Source organism: Pimephales promelas, chromosome 2 (assembly GCF_988280905.1).
Source record: "Pimephales promelas chromosome 2, fPimPro1.hap1.1, whole genome shotgun sequence".
Lineage (NCBI taxonomy): Eukaryota > Metazoa > Chordata > Actinopteri > Cypriniformes > Leuciscidae > Pimephales > Pimephales promelas.
The window spans coordinates 10,617,537-10,638,940 of record NC_142770.1 but is presented as its reverse complement, the minus strand read 5'-3'; the positions used below and the strand labels follow the sequence as shown (position 1 = coordinate 10,638,940).

Sequence of the window (21,404 nt, the reverse complement as noted above, 5' to 3'; positions counted from 1 at the left end):
GAACGCAGTACTTTTGCGAGAGAACACTAATGTTTTGCGAGTGAGTGCAAAGTTTTTCAGTAGTATGCAAAACTTTTTCATTAAATCTTCCCCAGCCATCTTCTTTTTTATCACCATGTGCCCTTAAGGGCTGCGTAGCTGGCCGTAGCTTTGAACCCATAATATTTCTTTAAGAGGAATAGTTTTTCCCATCTCCCAATTACTAAACAGTTGGGTCAAGTTGGGTTTCGGTGAGGGATTCCTGATATACAATGACTGTGAGGTTAGTTGTTAATGGTAAAAATGGCGCCTGAAACGCGAAATCAAAAAGGCCGTATTTAAAGTATCTTATGCATCTTACCCAAGGGCTAGTGGGATGTGAAAACAGGATGTGGTGGAAAAAAAGAAAGAGAAAGCTGAACAGACACGGAGGGAAAAGGAGTTAAGGATGCAAAGCACACAGCATTCACATTCACAGTCTGGCAGGCAGCCTTGCTTTGGCAGGGGTTAATGCGAGCAACAGTTCAGACGCACAGGCTAACATGAGCTAACTGAGAATGACTGAAGTCTGTTAATGCATGCTCAGCCACGTTAGTTCAACTCCTCCCTCCGGCATTAGCGCTCCCATACTGCATCGCTTCACTCTACCTCTCGCTTTGGGGTAAAAATAGACAGACGTGAGGGAAACCCATGGCCGATAGCCACTTGAGGTTAGAAATGCAAATTGATAAGAATGAACTGCAAATAGAAGGGGCAATTAGGAGGCACCGCTGGCCCATTTGTCACCCAGTCAAAGTGTTTAGTCCATTCTTCTGCACTGGGACAGAATATAAGCGCTGGTCTTATGTCTTATTTTTCCTCGAGAGCTGTCCACCCCCCCCCCCCCCATCCCCCAGAGGAACAAGTTCATCTAGACGCTAGCAAATGACTTTAACTAGTGCAATTCAATCATGTGTGGTTTAAGTTGTATTAATGTTTTTAGCCAGCAGCCCTTTGCGCTGTCCACTTGTTCTCGTTACATCACAGCACTGGACGCCCCCTCAGATACAACCCAATACAGAGACCTGTTATAAGCCAATTATGGTTACATTAGTCTATCTAGAGTGATTTTACGTATATACCATTTGTTTATGCAGTGTATTTGATGCCGCAAAGGGGCAGGCTACAGGCATTTACATTTTTAAGTTAAGACATTTTTAAGAGGTTCAAATTTGTAATCTTAAGTGCTGATTCACTTGCTAGTAGCGGCCACAAGATTTACACTTACACTTTTTAAATTAAAATATATATATAAAAAATTAAATGTGAAAGATTAATAAAAAAAAAAACAAGATTTGTGGAAGAGACGTTCAAAACCAATTATTACTAATATCATCAATACTATATTTGTATTTGGCATGTTCTGCTATGCGATTTTACTATTATTGTTATTAATATGAGCAATAATAATAAATATTAAAACTGTTAAATACTGCATCACAGATTATCCCAAATATGTATATTAGTATTAATATCACTAAATACTAATATTTAGAGTGCAATAAATAATATTCATATTAATAACATCATTTATAAACACACAGATCAAGGTGTATTGCCGCGATATGTTGTCGTTTTCTGATTTTTGACTTGTTTTTAGATAAAATGTGCAGGTGTAAGTGTTTTGGTGCATTTCTGTGAGTATGTAAGTGATTAGAAGTCATCCTTGGTTTCTCCAGCCCTCGCAGACTCCTCCCCCTTTCAGGCACAAGAAAGAGAGAGAACACAAGATGGAAAGAAAGAAAGCATCTCTCCCAACATCAATGATACGTTAGTGATGGGCTTAAACCCCTTTCAAACTTAAATGGGACACTTGAGGTCATGGAAAGGTCATCTAAGAGGTCAATGAAACCAGGAAGAGATGATCGCGACTTGAATACGAATATGGTAAAAGATTTAAAGGAAGCCATCAAGCACATTTAGCAGAGCTTACCGATATTTTCCAGTCTTCATTCATCAAACACATACAAAATTCCCCATTCAGCTGTTCTCATTTTCTCCTCACACTCACACATTCAGTGCAGAACGCTTCAAAAGATCAATTTCAATGAGTACGCTGACAGCGGTGGAAGACAGAGCGGAGTGGAAACATACAGAGTCATCGGGACAGACTCTTCAAATGTATGTGAAGCCCAATGTAACCAAAACACAACTCACCAGACCAAAGAGACGTTGATAGAATAAACATACAGAAAGTGGTGGAAAAGGGAATGGAGCGATGGATAAAAGGATGTGAATCACACATATATACAAGCAGACACTTTCACAGGCCACACCAAGGAATCTGATGCTATTGCTAATGCTATTTCTTCTTCTTAATTACATCAACACTTTGGATATCTTATTACTGACTAATCTATATTTCGCTTATCCAAAGTCGTTTTGATTTTCTGTCAATCGTGTTGCATGTTCACAGAGCAGTTGAAGCGAACTATACAAGTTTAGCACCAAATCCGACTTCATTAGCAGTTAGCTTGTTGTGCGAGAATGCCATTTTGTTAGCATTGCTTTTGATGACATGTTGATGCTCTCCTACTGCATCTGTCATTGTAATGTCACTGGCATTATACTCAATTATACCATACTTTGCTGAAGAGCGAGGTTTTGGGAAAAGGGCCGTGTGGTTTGAGATGTTTAACGCTAAATTCAGCATCATCAGCAGGTAGCTTGTCGCGCAAGAACTGTTAGAGATGACGTGTTGCTGGCAACATGTTTTGGAAAAAGGAACATGTATGATTCATGTTTTCAGCGTTTCAATTACGATAATAGCCCTAGAAGCTGGTTTATTGCTGGTTTACCAAATCTAACTAGCCTGAACAACATGGTTTAGCAGGACCATCAGCTACTGGACCACATTTGGATCAGCTACACAGCATGTAGGAAGCTGTGTTCTTCGATTGGGCCCTGGCAAAGTTCTTAAGGGGATATTTTGGTGCCTGTAGAGTGGGGAAGTCCGAAGAGAAAACAGAATGAAACCTGTGGGTTGGCGGACAGTTCTCTTTGATTGTGTGTGTGTAAGTGTCTGTGCTTGCGGTGGACTGGGCCTGATGTCTCGGAGTGAGTAATGAACACTTGAAAAGGTTCTGTCAGTTGGAATCAAAGCCCAGCTGTAGTCAGCACTTTCCCTTCCGAGGCGTTATTACACGCTGGTACCGGTCCTGGCCCGATTCTCCTCTTCCCTGCCTTTCTCCCTTCCTCCCGGCTGACAAATTGACAGAACCCAGACGGGCGAGGAGGCAATTCTGTATCTAGTGCGTCTCTTTGCTGCTCTCCATCGCTCTCGTCTTGTACCGCTCACCGTCCCCTCCGGCACATCAATCAGACCTGGCCCGACTGCAGTCGGCAGTGTATCTGCCCAAACTAGTCATGTAATATAGTTTTTAAATAATGTATTATTAAGTTTAATTTATTTATCAAATTGAATATATAATATAATTTTTACTTTTTAAAAAAAAGTTATGTAATATGTAATATCTAATAAATGTTTAATAAATATATATTTAATTAAAACATTTTAATATATATATATATATATGAAGAGTTCAGATGCAAAAGCCTCTAAATGCCATTTGAAATTTTCTTCTTTAATGATGATTTTTATCAAACTTGTATATTTAAGTTCAGTAATTTCACTTAAATAACAATTAATAGGTAATTATCATTGCCATTTAAGTGAAATCACTGAACTTAAATATACAAGCTTGATAAAAATGATCATTCTAGAAAAAAATTTCAAATGGCACTTAGAGGCTTTTGCATCTGAACTCTTCATATATATAGCTACTATAAAAAATATACAGATCATTAAATATTAATTTAATATACAGATACAGACGGGTATAGATGCCTGCTTTCAAATGCTCCCGTGTGTATCTTTACATTAAATTAATATTTAATATCTATATATTTTTTCATGTAGCTCAGTGAAGAGCATCAAAGATGTCTATTTACAACAAGTTTTTGAAGCGCTGATCATTGTAGCCAATCACAGACATATATGTTGAGTGTGTGAATACAACAGCCAATCAGAGACATATATGTTGAGTGTGTGCTCAAAATGCAAAAGGGAAATGTTGGTATCGTCACATTATAAAATTTTTAGTATAACATTAATATATATATATATATATAGCTTTTCATTTAATTAAATACACATTTGATACTACTTTAATCATTTTCAGCGCCAAAAAATATATCAATTATTTATTTAAATTATATAAACTTTTTTATATCATTAAAAATGTTTTTATTAAAGTATTTATTGGATGTTAAATGTTAAAATTGAGTGTAAAATCTTTTTTTAATTTTTTTGTTTTAGTTTTTGAGTAGGTGGCAAGGACTATGACAGCAGTGACACGAGAAGAACGGGTAGACGTCACCCCGTGGTCTCTACGCCGCCCTATCACCTGACACCCGCTACCTGAGCAATGACAAGCATGCTGCTGCCGCGGACATACTTTCGAAAGGCTGGCTAATTTTAAACACATAGCGAAGTTCTCCGCTATCAAATAAAGATAGGAGAGGCCCACACACACATACATAAACACAAACACACAACCGACACACTCAGTGTAAATTCATGGAAAGGAATACAAATCAAACAGATGGCAGGCATAACAAGAGCTCAAGATGTCACAGTCTTTTTGATGTTTGACACCACGGCTGAAAAATGGATGCAAGCGGCTGATTGGACGAGAAATGCGATCCTGTCATGGACGAGCGAGTGATCCGGAGGTCAAATCACACTCACTTTTTCTCTCACCCTCTTAGTTTACTCACACATTCCCTCTCACATTCGAGCAAACACACATTGGAACAGACTCTCACTTGCTTGGTGCAGAAGCAACTGTGAAAGGCACTTAATAGTCAGACACAGCTCTAAATCAATAGCACCCCTCCATATTCCCCATTTGTGTCACCTTATTTCACATTCAAATATGTTAGGGATGTGTCAGAAAAGTGGACTAGTCAACTAAACGTCCAATATGTTGACTTGAGTGAGTTAATCTAGTTTTTTTTCAGCTTAAATACACAGCCTAACTGGTTTAATGAGGATGGCTTTTATAGTAAGTTTTATAGTACTAGACAGTCAGCACAGAAAAAAATATATTATATTTTTAATATATAATATCAAAAATAGACTTCCGCCCGACTAGTTTTGAAAATACATACTTTTGCACATCCCTAATATAATAACTTCTTCAGACATCGCGTCCTCAAAAACACAAAGACAGGTCACTTTAACGCAATCATTTCCAGATGCACCATTTATGGATGTGGATGACATCATGCACAAATACAAATCATAGGTATATCATGAGGCAGGGCAGGGGGTGCATGTCATTTCAAGGGGATTAAAACATTCTTCAGGTTTTTTCTGTTCCTTTTTTTTTGCAGTAGATATGGCCGTGAGGGGGAAAGCTGGTGGGGTGGGGGGGTCATCTGAATAGAACAACACCAAAAAAATAAATAAATCAGGTACGAAACAACAACGACAACGACGACAACGACAAAACTAGACGGCACAATGGACGAGCTCCTTTTTTTTTTGGTGGGGAAGGAAGGTGAGGTGTGGAAGGGTGACAACATTGATGTAGTTTTACCTTGTCTTGAGATGAACGAACTAGCTAGCGAGCCACGCAGTTTATATCCAGCTTTGAAAGACAAGGAAGGAGGAGAAAGAAACAAGGAGGGACAAAAGAACAAAAAAAGGCAGGGTGAATAAGAGGTGTAGAAGCAAATGTGCAATACCTTAGCAGTTCAACCATTCATGTCAGATATGATGCGTCCAGAACCTGCCACACAGCCACACACACACACACACACACACACACATGGTTTCCTTCTCTGGATCTTACTGTATTCTTATACAAAATACGTCTACAGGGGAACTAAACCCAAAGAATTCACTATGTTTTATTACAATGGTGTTCTCATTATAATGTTATGTAATATGACAGTCCCAAACATCCTCATTAATGTCGTGAATTGATCTTTGAGCTATGTGTGTAGAAGCTAAAGATGAGCTTAATTATTATTTATATATTTAAAAAAAAAAATCATCAAGTTATACTTTAAATACGTGAATATATTATTAATATAAAATATAATAAAAAATAAGTAGCATAAAATATAATAATATTATTTTAAGATTTGTATTATATTTTATATAATTTATTATGCATTTTATTTGTGTCATAATATATTTATTAAATAAATAAAAAAATTCTATACTATATAATTTCATACTATTGCTATGATTTACCAGATTTCCTCTATGGAAAATTTGAAAAACTTCCTCAGTTTAAATCAGTGTATATAACTAACAAATTACCTTTTGACCCAGAGAATCATAAGTCATTACGTTCGTCGTGTTCGGCTCGAGAACTAGTATTGCAAACGTAGCAAAAAAAAAAAAAAAAAATCAATAAATGAATCATTTATAAACAAGAATCTTTACGTGGAATTGGAATCAGAATCAGAAATGATTCTCTTAATAACGACCATGCCCTCTAATACTCTGCTTTAGCTCTGTCCCGACCTGGCTATAATATGTGACGCATGTTTTCGCTCTATCTCTGTCCACTATGCGGTGTCTATTTCTAATGTGGAGGGCGAGCAAGACTTGATTGAAGACGCTTTGGAGCAGGACAGATTTACAGTCCTCTGCTCTGTGGCAGTGAGTTCAAAGGACACACACACGTGGCCCAAGATGAATCAGCGCTCAACATTCAACCCCACACACAAACGCTGTCTTGCGGGACCCTTGTTAGCATTATTAGTAGGCACATGGGTATGAAGTTAAATGAGTCTGCATCTACAAGCCATCTATGGTTAACTTCTGAGATGGACTGACGCTGGAAATCTTTAAAACAGAAAAACAAATAAGGTGCATTTGAGTTTTAGGGTGCCATCTCCGAAATGTCATACCCAGAGAGACGGATCAGAGATGCTGAAACCCCTCCCCCACAAAAAAAGAAGAAGAAGAAGAACAGAAATAATCCCCACACAGCTGTTGCCGTCCCACAACCAGCACACCCCACAGGATGCAAAAACACACACACACACACACACACGATCGCTCGCTCTCAACCCGCAACCCCACAGTGTGAGAGTGTGAATATGTGTGTGTGTGTTAGGCTGGCTTTCAGGGTGGATGGTTACCTGGCTCCACTTCATGCCAGCTGCTGGCTTGGCTGCCGCTGCCAGGCGAGCGTCCCTGACCTGGGTAGTAGGACTCTTCTCCTGGACTGTCCACCTCATCCTCCATGCATTTGATACGCTTTGCAGAACTGTGCGACAAAAAAAAAATGAGACAAGACAAGAGAGTGGATGAATAAAATCAAATATTCATTCTGATATAGACAACATTAAAAATCATTCAGAAAGCATTAAATGTCTCAATGTGATGTATTTTTGGGCCGGGGCTTGATTTTACTTATTAGAAAGTGTTATGATATTATTTATTTATATGGTTTTTACCTCGCCCACACTATGCTGTAAATAACACGTATTTTATTAAAAAGATCAATATGTAATTTTTTTTTCAAATAAATAAAATTATATAAAAACAAGGAGAATAAATGAACACATCAATAAATATAAAATAATCTAAATAAATAAAGCATATCAAATAGAAATATTTTTTAGATTTTAAATGTATTGATTAATAAATTATGAACGAATGAATATATAAAATATATTAAAAAAAAATTAATGATTTATTTATTTAAAGATATTTTCATACATTCATATGTCTAAACACTATATATACAGCTCTGTTCCCAGCAGAAAGGTTATTTGAGGTGAAGGAAGGAATTATATTTCAATAAAAGATTGAATTTCACTGAGAATAGATATAATCAGTATAGATAGACTATATTTATTCAGGCCAGAGAGGCATATGTGCAAGCTTATTCTCACACATACACAAGAAGTGAGAATCACTGGAGGCTGGTGGTCATGTGTGTGTGAGTTATCTGCTGTAAGTTGAGCTCTGACATTTATTTGTTAATGTAAGGCCTACTGGTGTTTTTCACTCATAATCGCTTAATTAGTTTCTAGCATGCAGCCACACACAGGGTCCTTATTCCAGATGTTTGCTTTGGCAGGCCTGGCTGAAGAGGCCACTGAAGCATGTGGGCAGACGCACACACGTACACACACACATGGGCTCAAAAGCCTGCAAGTTAGTGCACTAAACTACATTTTTGTGCATCAAAGGCACTTGTGATGCCCAAAAACACTGTAACGTCCACTTACTGCCGAGTGCATTCTGTGATTTTCAACAAATGTACTTGATGGAGATGGCTAAAATGAACATACACATAATGGTTGTTGTATTTTCAAATGTGCATGTTTGTACGTTTGTGTTGATTTTAGGTACGCTGCGTTATGTTAAAGTGACAGTGAAATTTGCCCATAAGTGAAATCACAGTGACCGTTTATACGCTGCATTTCAGCTGTGCAAACACAGCACGCATCTGTCTACACATCCCGTGTGCGGGGGTGCCACGTAGTACGGTTTTACATTGGGGACCAGTGTGTGTGTGTGCGTGACTGGCCTGTAGGCTAAGCGGGTGGTGGGGGGAGAAAGTTCCAGGTGGACACACATATGCTGGAAGCTTGTGTAGCTCAGACTCCTGCAGCCTCTTCGAACGCTCAGCCAACACATCAATCTCTGCCTCGGCTGATTAATTAAGACTCAGAGTGAAGGAGTGAGCGTGTGTGCGTGTCTTTTGAGTGTGTACCTGCTAGAAGAAGTGCTGGGTAGGGGGCGCCTCATGGCCCCAGGGCTCATACTGTAGTAGGAAGAGCTGTCCAAGTCTGCCAACGAGAAGTTGGGCCCTGTCCCTGCTGCAATGGGCGCTGTCACACACACACACACAAAAAAGAGAACAAAAGTCAATAACTATGAACAAAAACAATCCGAAGCGCCACATTTTGATGGTTTTCATCTTCATTTCTTCGTCAAAAGTAAAAAATCAAGTCCTTTTTGGTGCAAGTTGGTTCATTCGGCAGCCATCTTGGCTGAATGACAAGCTTGCATTTCAATTACGACCAGCAGAATGATGTAACGATGGATAGTACCATAAATATATGTATAGGCAGACAAAACGATAGGACAACAGATAAATCAAACGATAGATGGATAGACAGTTAACACACCTTTACTCACATTATTTAACTAGTACTAGTTACAAAACATTCCTCCCAGAACAAGTCGCTACAGCTGCAAAATATCTTGTGCCCCTTTCTGTAGGTCATCGGTGAGCAGCGCTCTATCAAACGCCTTTGTCATACAGTACATAAAGCCGTGATGCCTCTTTATATTCATGGTGACTGAGACCACTATTTTTTGATGAGGACAGCACGAATGTGTAAGAGAGCGGCCCTGGTCCTGCATACCTAATAGGCCGGGCCCAGGCGTAGAGAGAGAGATCTATGTATATGTGTGTGTGTGAGGTGAGTGGATTGGTGGGGTGGGGGGCGACAGCGTGGAAGACTGTGATAGACACGGTAATGGGCCGCCTAATTAACATTGGAAGAGGACACAGCTAAAGGGGCAAGTTGGACCAAGGGAGGGAGAGAGAGCCGGTGCACTAGCCAACAAGCTAAAAGTTGGATACGTAGGAAGTGAGAAAGGAAGTGCTATAATTTCTGAGTCATCTCTTTATGTTAACTTTTTTTTTTTTGGAAGGGGGGTGGGCGGTCCTTCGCTCTAATAGAAGTGGTGGCTCAGATTATTTATGATGAGCAGTAAAGCCGGCTGCATTTGCATGGCTAATAGTAGGATGTGAAGTAATTTGTGTGAGAGCTAACCTGGGCACTGGGCTGCAGTAACTCAGCCGGCCCTTAACGCACACACACACACAAACGCACCCTCGCGCCGAGAGCGGCCGGCCCTGCTGCTGCAGTTTGGGTAGAAAAATGACCACACTGCAGTCTGTCTGACTGGAATGGAAATCAATCATAAAGGTAATCCGCAGTCTCTACCTCTTAAAGGCTTTATCAAGTGCTTTCGCTTGGAGGATTCCAAATGAAGCCTGTGGCTATCAGGCCGGCATTGATCTCTCTCTCTTCTCTGCCTTCCCTTCTGTTCTCTCTCTCTCTGATCTTTACTGCTTTACCTTTCAAGTTGCTGGGCGGAAAGTACATTAGCAAAATGTTTCAATCTATTCTATTTACTTAGTGCAGAGGAATGGCAGTGCAGTGCGTGGCTTCACTTGGCTATGCATTGGGGACAAGAATAAATAAATTATCGGCCACACCAGTGAGCTAAACCTGACAAAATTCACTTGGTGGATGTCCACAATGGTACAAATGATTGAGGATTTGTGAGGATTCTGGATTTCCTTTGTTAGATGACAGAAAAAAAAGAGTAAATCTTTGCATTTTCAGTATCCAACAATCTCTAATATGTTACAGATATATCATGGATACCCACTTAAACATGTATTAAGTTTTATAGAAAGAAAGGTAAACCAATGGTAAAAGAGAAAAGGTTTCAGACCAAAGGCCGGAAAGCTACAGGAAGTTTGTTGTCGGGACAGCAAAGTGACCGAGTCTACTGGACGTGGCAGAGGTTTTTTGGTGTCGTCTCTTGTCTCAAGAGTTGAAAATCCCTCTTAACATACACACAACAAACAGACATACTCCTCCCCTCCACCCAAACACTGGCCGCTAAAGCATCTACAAAAGCTGGGGAGGCTATTCATTTGTAAAGAGCAGGGGGAGGAGGAAGAGAAAAAAAATTGGCTTTTGTTCAGGCCGGATTTTCAAATTGAAGCATTTGACAACAAAGGCAGTAGCAATCAACTTCAAAAACCCTGGACGTCTGTTCACCCCGTCTTGCCTCCGCCTTACTCCTCATTGCTTTATTGAGCGAGAGGACTGTAGCGTGATGGGATCTGAAGTTGGTGAGCTTTGACAGGTCTTCAGTGGGGTTTTCTGCTGGATCAGCTCCTGTGTGGTTATAGACCTACAGCATAGGTTCAGAGTTCTCAGGCTGGAGAAGGAGGTCCGCGTGCGGCTAGACCTTAAACGGTCACCGTTTAGTTTCCCATCAAATCAAATGAGGAAAGAAAGCAGCGGGAACGTCACTGTTGGGAGTCTGCAGGTTGGTGTCCAGTTGAGGGAGGTTAAGAAGTAGAAGAGAATGTAGTCCTGGACTCAGCATATTACTACTGCTGTTAAAAACACTCTGAAGAAAAGGACTAATAATCAGCAGGTTGCTAGATTGACACCTGCGAAGACCATTGACCATTGTGCACTACATGTCACTTAAAGGGATACTCCACTTTTTTTGGAAATAGGCTCATTTTACCACTCCCCCAGAGTTAAACAGTCGAGTTTTACCGTTTTCGAATCCACTCTGCCGATTTTCTGATATTAAGAAAAATGTTAGTAACCAGATAGTTTCTGGTCTCATTGACTTCCATAGTAGGAAAAAAATATACTATGGGAGTCAATGAGACCAGAAACTGTCTGGTTACTGATGTTCTTCTAAATATCAGAAAATTGGCTGAATGGATTCAAAAACGGTAAAACTCAACTGGGGGAGTGGTAAAATGAGCCTATTTCCAAAAAAAGTGGAGTATCCTTTTAAAGGGATTGTTCATAGTTCTTTTAAAGTACATCAATGATCATCTTTATCCTCATCCATCTTTATTAATGTGAAAATGTAGGACAACTCGCGGCAAGCTAGCGTTTATAAGATTCAATCCCTGTGTGTGTATTTCGCTGCAGATGGCACTGCCCACTGGCAGGCTTTGGCCCAGTGTTGGCACAGTGCTGACAAGACTGGTGGGCGTATCCCCACCGGTGCTGCTCGGCAGTGTCTTTGCCGCGGCGGCCCCTCTCCTACTCCATAATTCATCCGCTCCCCCTGTTCGGTCATATGGCTTAATGGCGCGTGCCAGCACCCGGCCTTCGCCCAGGGATTTCCAGGTGTCCCTGCCCCTGGACCACACTGCCTTGTTGCTTGCCAACATTTCTGTGAGGCTCTTGCAGGCACACTAATAACAATAACCTCATCCTAATCCTGTATCATTCTCCTGTCTCTTCCTGTAGCCCTCGCAATCTCCTCTAGAGAGGCTCTGAGTGGGCGGCAGCAACAGTAAAATTGGCTAACATACAAGTCCTCTTGCTCACCTGAGCTTGACGGTGTGCCAAGCTGTGAAGTGACAGTGTCTGACTTCATACAGAGGCCAGCTGTAGGGAAAAAACAAACTCGAAGTAATAGAGGCTCTTTCTGGGAGCGTTTAAGAACACAGACACTGTACGACTCAAGAAAGTAGAAGGGAATAGCTGATGAAGGAGGAACAGGGGGAGGGAGGAGGATATGGAAAGGTGGACCCAATCTCCGAAATTACCCCAGCTTGGTATCGACTGGCCAATTATGTGGAGTTCCATTTACAAAAAACGTAGCTGTAGCGGCTAACTTTATGGAGACTTTCATTTCGCTCTCCCTACTCCCGACCGCCCCTCCTTCTCTCTCTCGTTCCCTTCCTCTCCTTTTTTGTGTGGTGCTTTAATAGGATATTGATCGACAGAAGCAGATTCGATTGGGCTGCCACTGAATTGTGTAATGGGTGCACAAAGCCAAGGTCATAGTGTATAGTCAGGGAAGAGCTAAGGCAGCCCGTTGTCCATTCAATATCACGACCTTTCATCTTCCGAACGGGCACGAGCCTGCACTCAACCCCTTCCCCATTCGCTTAAATAAATCTGCCAGACGTTCCCACACAGAAGCCCTGACGGAACTCCTCTGGGCAATTCATACGCCACTTCAGCACACCTCTTCTACCCATCTTCCAATCTGGTGCACTTACCCTCTTCACTTCAATCAACAGCATCATCTCTGAGCCTTCCGCAAGAAGCGACCAAAGTCATGAGTGTGCATGCATACAGCACTTTAATTCACAGCCACTCCATCGGGAGCAATCCTGTTAGAGGACTTATGCTAACTGTGGGCTTTGCTGACTGCTGAACTTCTTAGATGGTATTGCCCATTAAAGCAGGAAAGCGCTTGATGCAGGGTGAGACAGTCAACTCTCCCGCCATTTCGCAGAGGGTGGAGTTTTTAAGAATTTCAAAAGGTGATTTGAGGACTATTGCTGTGAATCACTGTAAAATCCGGAATAGAAGAACTGGCTTCCTTTCAAATCATGAGTTGAAATGAATTGGCCACGGCCCACAGAAACTTGAATTGGAATTATAATAGAAATGACAGGAAGGGGGAATTACAGAATTGAATGAAATTCAAAAAAGGTGATGCATTCTGGTATCTATCTATCTATCTATCTATCTATCTATCTATCTATCTATCTATCTATCTATCTATCTATCTATCTATCTAATCTATCTATCTATCTATCTATCTATCTATCTATCTATCTATCTATCTATCTATCTATCTATCTATCTATCTATCTATCTATCTATCTATCTATCTATCTGTCTGACAACTTTTGTGGTGCATTTTCACAGAATGCATTACCCGTGTTGAATTTTTTTGAATGGCACTTTACAAAATTCTTCCTGTGGGGCTCAAGAGTAATATGCTCTTTAAGCCAACATTGGCAACCCCCTGCTGACTAAAAGCCACTGGACTGTGTAGCGGAGAGGTGAATAAAGAGTATTGGGGGGAAAAGAGAGCAGAACCCTTTGATTTGAATTGAACATCCAGCATATGCCACCCAGCATTTGCTTTTCTTCTCAGTGTGTCACAGATGTTAGGATAAAAGCCAATCTCTCTGCAGAGCTGGATCAATTATGCATATTCCTTAATCTTGTTACCATCATACTCCAGGAGTTCTGATGCAGCACAGTACTGGCTGAGTTTTAATATCTCTCCTGATACCCTTCATCATTCTCCACATCCTTTTGCGCCACCTCGCACATGCATGCTGGACTCGCGTTGACCCCTGCATTTCCTTCCGCCTGTCTGCTGTCACACCGCCAGAATGTGGTGGCACCCAAATGTTTGTTCTCTCCAGACGCTGTCTTTGCGTTGGCAGGCACTTGGAGGGTTTTTGAAGGCAGACTGCGAGGTGAGACCACGGTGGGCTCTTTGCCCGGGCCCCATGACACCCTCTTCTTCTCTCCTTTGCCCGGGATTAGGTCACGAAGGAGTGTGATCAATGCACCTTTGATCAGAAGGCTCCAGCGAGTGCTGACAGGCGCTTTGGATCGGCTATTGTTAGCGGGTATCGACAGGCACGTATGGATCGCGCTGCGCTCTGTCACTCTCCACCGTGGACGTCTGCAATTTTTAAAGGTCACGTTTTCTACTCTCTTCCCATCCTCTCTCCTTGCTCCCTGCCTCCTCGGGAAAGCCTGCTTTTGTTCTTCTACATTCCTGTCTTAATCGCTTTATCAATCTGGGAATGACTTAATTGTTTTCTCAAGTTGTATATCACTAAAAATACTTACCTTTTAGCTGTCTTCACTTTACAAAAATATTAACATCCGAAAAACTGCATCCTCATAAGTGTGGAGTTTATTTACGGATAAGAGAATATTAAACTTTAAAAGAGACATTCAAAAAGGCTGCACAAAAGAAAAAGTTAGTTTGTACTTTAGAAAGTCCAAGTACTGTTGAACCGCACTGCATTGAAGCACTTTCAGCTGACTGCTGCATTTCTCTGGTGTTTCGATTTCTAATGAGTGGAGGGACAGTGGATTCAGCCCATTGTTCAGAAAACAGCATTGAGAAACTGGAGAAGCTTTCTTCCAGCACACTGGTTAATCACCAGCCTCATCCTACCTTTTGGGCTGGATTTAAGGTGTTTGAACAAGGGTGCTTCAGATGTTGTGGTTTTAATCTGCGGCTGGCCTCATGTACAGGTGAAACAAAACCTCACTTCCCTAAAAAATGCCAGGCTAAAGGTTGTGACCCCTACACAACATTTCTAATAAACTAAACTTGACATGTTTTTAGGTTCTACAGTAAATGAAAACTCAATCAATTGATTTTAATGCTGTGAAAATGAAGTGAAATTATAACTAAAATGACTTTTAAGGAAATGACTATAAAAATGTCATAAAAATGACTTTTAAGGAGTTCTTATAAACTTGTTTCGCAATTAGAATACCAGGATATACATTTATATGAGAAGCAACACATGTATTTTATGTATCTGTTTGATGATAAATATCATGAATTATTAATTTATAAATATAATAGACTATAGACAAGCGTCACAAGACATCAACTAAAATGCTTTTTCTTCAAAATGATTGTAAATCTGAATTTAAAAACAATCATAAAAGGGATGTATTCAAGTCATTATATTTATTAACTGTATTTTTATGGATTTTTTTAAACTTCGCTGACACATATTTTATCTTTTTAACTTTGATTATAGGTAAAAGAAAACAAATCTTTGCTAATACAAACATATTGTGTGAAATCATATCTTTTCAATGTTGCTTTTTAAGTAAATGTATCTTGTTTTAAGGACTTTCAGACATTTTAACTGAAAAATAAGACAAAAAAGATTTTTTTATAGAGATCTTACTCTGTGAGACTCGCACAAGCTCGGAGACGGTGAAGACACCTGATGTAACGAAACTGTCCTGGAAGCCAAGGTGCCCTAGGAGACAAAATAAAAGAGAAGAAAAAAATTGTTATCAGAATGAACATGATACATTACACAAAAGACAGTCTTATTGTCAGTAAAACACACACACACACACAGTCCCAGTGGAGAAAGGGAATAGGGAGTGTTTAGAGTGACACTGAGGGTAGAGCACATCTGGATCTGGTCCCATGAGTGTCTGCAGTACAGTGGGGCTGAGGCACAGTGCGATGCAGCACACACACATAAACAGGGAAATGCATAGGATGCCCAAGAAGTTACCATTATATGACCTTGTATGTGTTTACGTATGATATGTGGTTGAATCGCAGTCAAACACATTCTTTGTGCGGCTGACAGAAGTTCTTTCAGCAGACAGACCACAATTACTGTGTTCATTGTGCTGACTACGCCTGAGCCAGGACCTGCCACACATCCTGCGGGCTGCTGTTCTTCTGGAGGAACCCATATCAGCCTCAGATTCAACCACAGACAACCAGATGACCCTGAATTTCATACCATTCAACACCACACAATCAAAACATGCAGTCAAGTGTGGACTGCATATCCCATAATGACCTGCTCTCACATACCATCAAAAACTGCTGATATGGCAAGGTTAATCTTCACAAGTTATGCACAATCTTACAATGCTCTACTTACAGTATGCACAAGATTAGAACTAACTACATTGCAAAAGATTTTAATGTGCAAATATATACCCCCCCCCCAAAAAAAAACCCCCAAAAATATATATATGTCTATGTATACAAAGGATATATATGTATATATATATATATGTATATATGTATATATATATATATATATATATATATATATATAAGATGTATATAAGTCGCCCCTGACTATAAGTGAAACTAATGTAAAATAGCGGTACATAAAGTGAAAAGGATTACAAAAATAAAAAAATGACAAACAAATATTTTATTTCCCCTCGCTCCACAACAAATCCTTTAAGGTTAATAGTATTCAGAACAGAACAAGAATGAAAAATTTAAGGTATTCCTTATAAACAACATTTATTTTAAACATGGGAAATGTGTTCGGTTGTAAGTCGCAGCACATTTTAGATGATAAACATATATATATATATATATATATATATATATGACACCAACAGGAACTCTGCATAGGACTCTCAATTCACATTATGTAAATTAATGCAAAACATAAGAATCTTAAAAGTTGTATTAAATACAAGACATCTCCAGATTCTTTATATATATATATATATATATATATGTATAGAGGGGGGTGACAAGACGAAACTTGAGTGGAAGTTATGTTAGCTATTAAACAACTTCCTCTGCTCGGTGGCTGGCGAGCTATAAAACCAACAATAGAAATGAGTTTAGTCTTGACTGGCTGGATGAGGAGACATATAGCATGTGGACGGGCAGAATAATATATAATATATAATAAAAACAGAGAGAGAGAGAGAGAGAGAGAGAGAGAGAGAGGGACAGAGGGAGGGGTAATATCTATGGCTCATTGCAAGAGAAAGTGCTGACATGAGCTAAAAGACTGCAGACCCGGAGAGCATTCCTGCACAGATGCCCCTGAGATTGTGAAGAAGTGAGATAGAGTTTGTTCAGGGAGGTATCAGAAAGAGAGACGACGTATGTTAGAGGGCATGTGGCAGGAAGTCAAGGTAGATTACAAAACGACAAAGCTATGAGGACAGTGCGCTACAGGGTCGAGAGCGAGAAAGGCAAAAAGTAAAAGTTTCCACACAGCTGTACATACTGTGAAACAACAATAACACAGGGTAGAAGTGAGGCGCACCATTACTTGGAAAACGGAGGGATGACGCAATGTAGCTGAGGAGGGAGAGAGAGTGAACGAACGAAGAAGCCTTCGTCACTAGAATTCCAGTATAGGGAGCATATGCACCCGGAGTTCACTGAGGGCATTTCCATGAGTGCCTCGTATAGGGAGGCAGGGGCGAGGGAAGGGGCAGGGCTTCTATATCTCAACATGGATAATCACTCCCAGCTGTGTCCACTTTAGCGGCGCACACACACACATGTAGGGAGGGGCCAGGGTTCGCCTTTCACAGCAGCGCCGAGACCTCAACGAGCCTCCAGCGCAGCAACAAGAGCGCCGAGTGGAACTACACTGGGCCACAAGAGAAGCAAACCTATACTGTATCAGGGTAACTGACAAAAACAAACTTTTTTTTATTCAACATCAAGATTTTAGGTGATTTGGTCACTATCCCACAACATTTTAATGAACTTTTAGTTTCTTTACCCATTTACTTCTGTAAAATGTGATTTAAAAAAAAAAAAAGGGAGGTGAAGCCAGACATGATTGTGAGTTAATTTCTAAATGACCATTTGCTTATCTAATTGAACGCATGGGCCATCAGAGATGTCATCAGAGACGGAAAGTTATAGAGAAAGAGGCATGACTTATATAATTTTGATTAAGAATTATGAAAAGTATTTTTTTTTTTCCCCCTGAGAATAGACAGCACTGATCAGGAATGTGACTAAGAAATCAAGAATGAGTAAAGCAGGATTTTATAAGTATAAGGATTTGATTGGATAGGGGTAAAGTGCTCACTACATTTCAGAATGGAGCCAGATGTGAATGCGAGTTAGATAAAGCAATACTATTAAACTTAAGGGATATATTGCTATTTGTTTACATGACCTAATAGCACGGATGGCCTTGATGTCATTTCACATCCTGAGCTGCATGACTTTTTTTTCTCCAGAGCTGCTTTATTGCTAAATTGAACACATTTCATAATTGCTAAAGTTTACACAGTTATTGAACCGAATTGAATCTACACAAAGTTGATTTCACCTAAACAATGACTGCTGACTGTTGTCTTTTTGAGCTGCAGAATTGAATTCTGTTTGCCTCATTGGAACAGTCTGTATTGTATAGTGCTATAGAAATAAAGGTGACTTGACATGACTTGGAGCATGTTATTTTTTTTTATAAAGAATTACTAAGTGTTTTTTCTCATAATAATAGGCACTGATCAAGAATGTGTATTAAGAAATCACAAAATGAGTAAAACAGGATATTCTGGCATTGAGTGATTATATAGTGAAAAGTGTGCATTACCTACAAAAGGGCGAATTCACATATAGCGCCTAAAAACGCGTAGAAAACGCTGGGCGCGCCACATTCTCGTTTTTCCAAAGCGCTAGGGCGATTGTGCTTGGTTCTTGTCACGTGACCTACTGTGAGCTTATGGTGCGCTTGCGGCATTCTGAAAAGTTAAGATGTTTTTATCGTGATGCGGCGCGGATTCACATTCGCTTGGAAAAAAAACGAGCGAGTCGCTTCCATTATGAGCACGCATACCGCATGCCTACATTTTAAATAACGAACTTGAGCGTGCAAAAGACACGATATGTGAACAGGCCCTAAATGAACCCAGGCGTGAATGCGTGTTTACTACGGCTGTCAAACGATTAATCGCGATTAATCGTATCCAAAATAAAAGTTTGTGTTTACATAATATATGTGGGTGCACTTTGTGTAATTATTTTGTATATATATGGATATATATAAATAAATACACACACATGCATGTATATTTAAGAAAAAAAAATATTTGTATATAAAACATTTTTATTTATATATAATATAAATTATATATAAATCTATACACAGTATATACATGAAAACATTTCTTAAATATATACAAGCATGTGTGTATTTATTTATACAAAATAATTATACATAGTGCACCCACATATATTATGTAAACACAAACTTTTAATCGCAATTAGTTGCGATTAATTGCGATTAGTCATTTTAGAGGTAGACTGTTTTTACGATTTTTTTTTTTTTTAATCAAATGTCTCTCACACATTCTCTTCCATTTTCTTGAGCTCTCTGTAATGGATTTCTCACCTCCCCTCTCTCTCTTTCTCTCTCTCTCCTGGGCTTGTAAAGGAGAGGATATCCTCTGGCCTTATCTAATAGTCTGCGGATTGTGCAACGGTTGCCCCGTCCCAGAAAGACAGCAGCAATGCTTTGTGAAAGTGCACGTAGCATGGAGCACAAAGGTCAAGGTTTACCAGGAAAAACAAACCATGGAAAAATATGTTGGTCATGTTTTCCTGCATCGGGGAGAAGAGGGAGAGAGAATTAAGGGATAGATCGAGGTGGTGACAGGGAAAGTTGGAAGTATGTAACGGCTTTAGGCTACATCTGACAGTGTTTAACAGGCACTGAAAGCAGTTAGTGGATAGTTCACTGAAAAATAAAAATTTGTCATAATTTACCCTCGTGTCGTATAACGCAAACCCGTATAACTGTCTTTTTTCTTTGGGACTGAAAATATGATTTTCCATTCTTCTGTAGCTCTCACAAAAAGCTTTCATGTGGCTTCAGGAGACATAAAATGTTACAGTAATAATTTTAAATATTTAAAGAAAAATATATACACATTATAAATAATATACTGTGTATAAATATAAAATAAAATTACTTAATTTGATTAAATTACATAATTTATTTATTAAATTAATTTATTAAAATATTATTGACATAGGTCTAGATAATCATGGGTGGGAGTAAGTTATGAAGATTTTAGAACAGTTTAGATACTTTATTTTTATATCCACCAGGTCAAATTGCTGATCCCAGACCAGTTTTGTGAATTACAAACTCTCAGATTGTATATTCTGGATCAGGACAGGCCTGTAATGCTTTGGAAATAATCCGAAGATCACGGACGACAGAAACAGATACCAGATGGAGAAGGTTTGTACAGGAGAGAAAATATGAAAAAAAAAAGACATTAGCGGAGTGATTATGTGCAGCCTATATCGGCACAACGGGGTGATCTTCAGTTCAACAACGAGAGAGAGAGAGAGAGATGAAAAGATAATATCAGCTACATGCTGGATGAGAGAGATGAACACGCTCATCTGTCTGTATCCCCTAATCTGAGTAAACATGGTGATGTTGGTGTCACACACAAGGGCATGGAAATAATAGCTCAAGCTTCATGGTGCACATCTGCGATAATCTTTAAGTTTGGAGGAAAATATGCCTTATGATACAGTATTATGGGACACACACACAAGAGATACAGGGGGGTTGTGAGAGGATAAAGCGGGACTTTTCAACATCATTCTCTGTTTAAACTCAAGCAAACAGGCAACTGTTTCCTTTCAATCATCGTGTTTATGTTTTCTCAAACTGTAAATCAGTCGGCACGGACTTTTTCATTGTCCGCTAATAATTTGTAAACACACACAAAATCAGCGGAATTGCTGCTCTGTGTTTGTTTTAAAAGAGGCCGTTTAGAACAATTCTCTGCCTGCACTGGAAAGACGCCGCTTTTCACACAAGTTTACGCGAACACAATCCTCTTAAGAGTAATCGCCCACCTCGGGCTTTCACAAACAGAATCTACTCAGAGGAGAGAGCAAGTCAAGGGAGTTTTAAAAGTTTGCAAACTAGTTCCCACTTTAGCTCATCTGGCTAACAAGAACTATGAGTAAAACGGGATATTCAATGAGGAAAAGGGGGAGGGGGTTGATTTTATCAGCCAGGAATCGATTGGATAGTGAAAAGTGCTTGTTACGTACTATAATGGAGCCAGACATGAATGCAAGTTAGCTAAAATAATGTCTGAATTGCCATTTGTTTGCATGATGATTACATGCCGGTGATGTCATCAGAGACATAGGTGTTATTTTATTTTGATTAAGAATTTTTTTTCTCAGAATAATATGCACTGATCAGGAATGTGTATTAAGTTATGGTGCGTTGTATTATTTATCCGTCTCGGAGATCCGAATC

General features: G+C 39.6%; 1 protein-coding gene across 9 annotated transcripts in view; it reads right to left on the bottom strand.

Annotated features, from left to right (window-relative positions):
* nfia (nuclear factor I/A) overlaps positions 1-21,404 on the bottom strand; it is a 166,106-nt gene that overhangs the window by 33,297 nt on the left and 111,405 nt on the right. For 6 of the 9 annotated variants that reach the window (XM_089134783.1, XM_089134780.1, XM_039682227.2 and 3 more), the window contains 4 exons: positions 15,543-15,617; positions 8,769-8,886; positions 7,183-7,310; positions 5,622-5,672 (listed from right to left, as the gene is read on the bottom strand). In XM_089134783.1, the coding sequence (XP_088990909.1) occupies positions 5,622-5,672; positions 7,183-7,310; positions 8,769-8,886; positions 15,543-15,617 (372 nt within the window). The remainder of the gene's footprint in view (positions 1-5,621; positions 5,673-7,182; positions 7,311-8,768; positions 8,887-15,542; positions 15,618-21,404) is intronic. The other 3 variants (XM_089134792.1, XM_039682230.2, XM_089134795.1) reach the window with 1 other exon arrangement.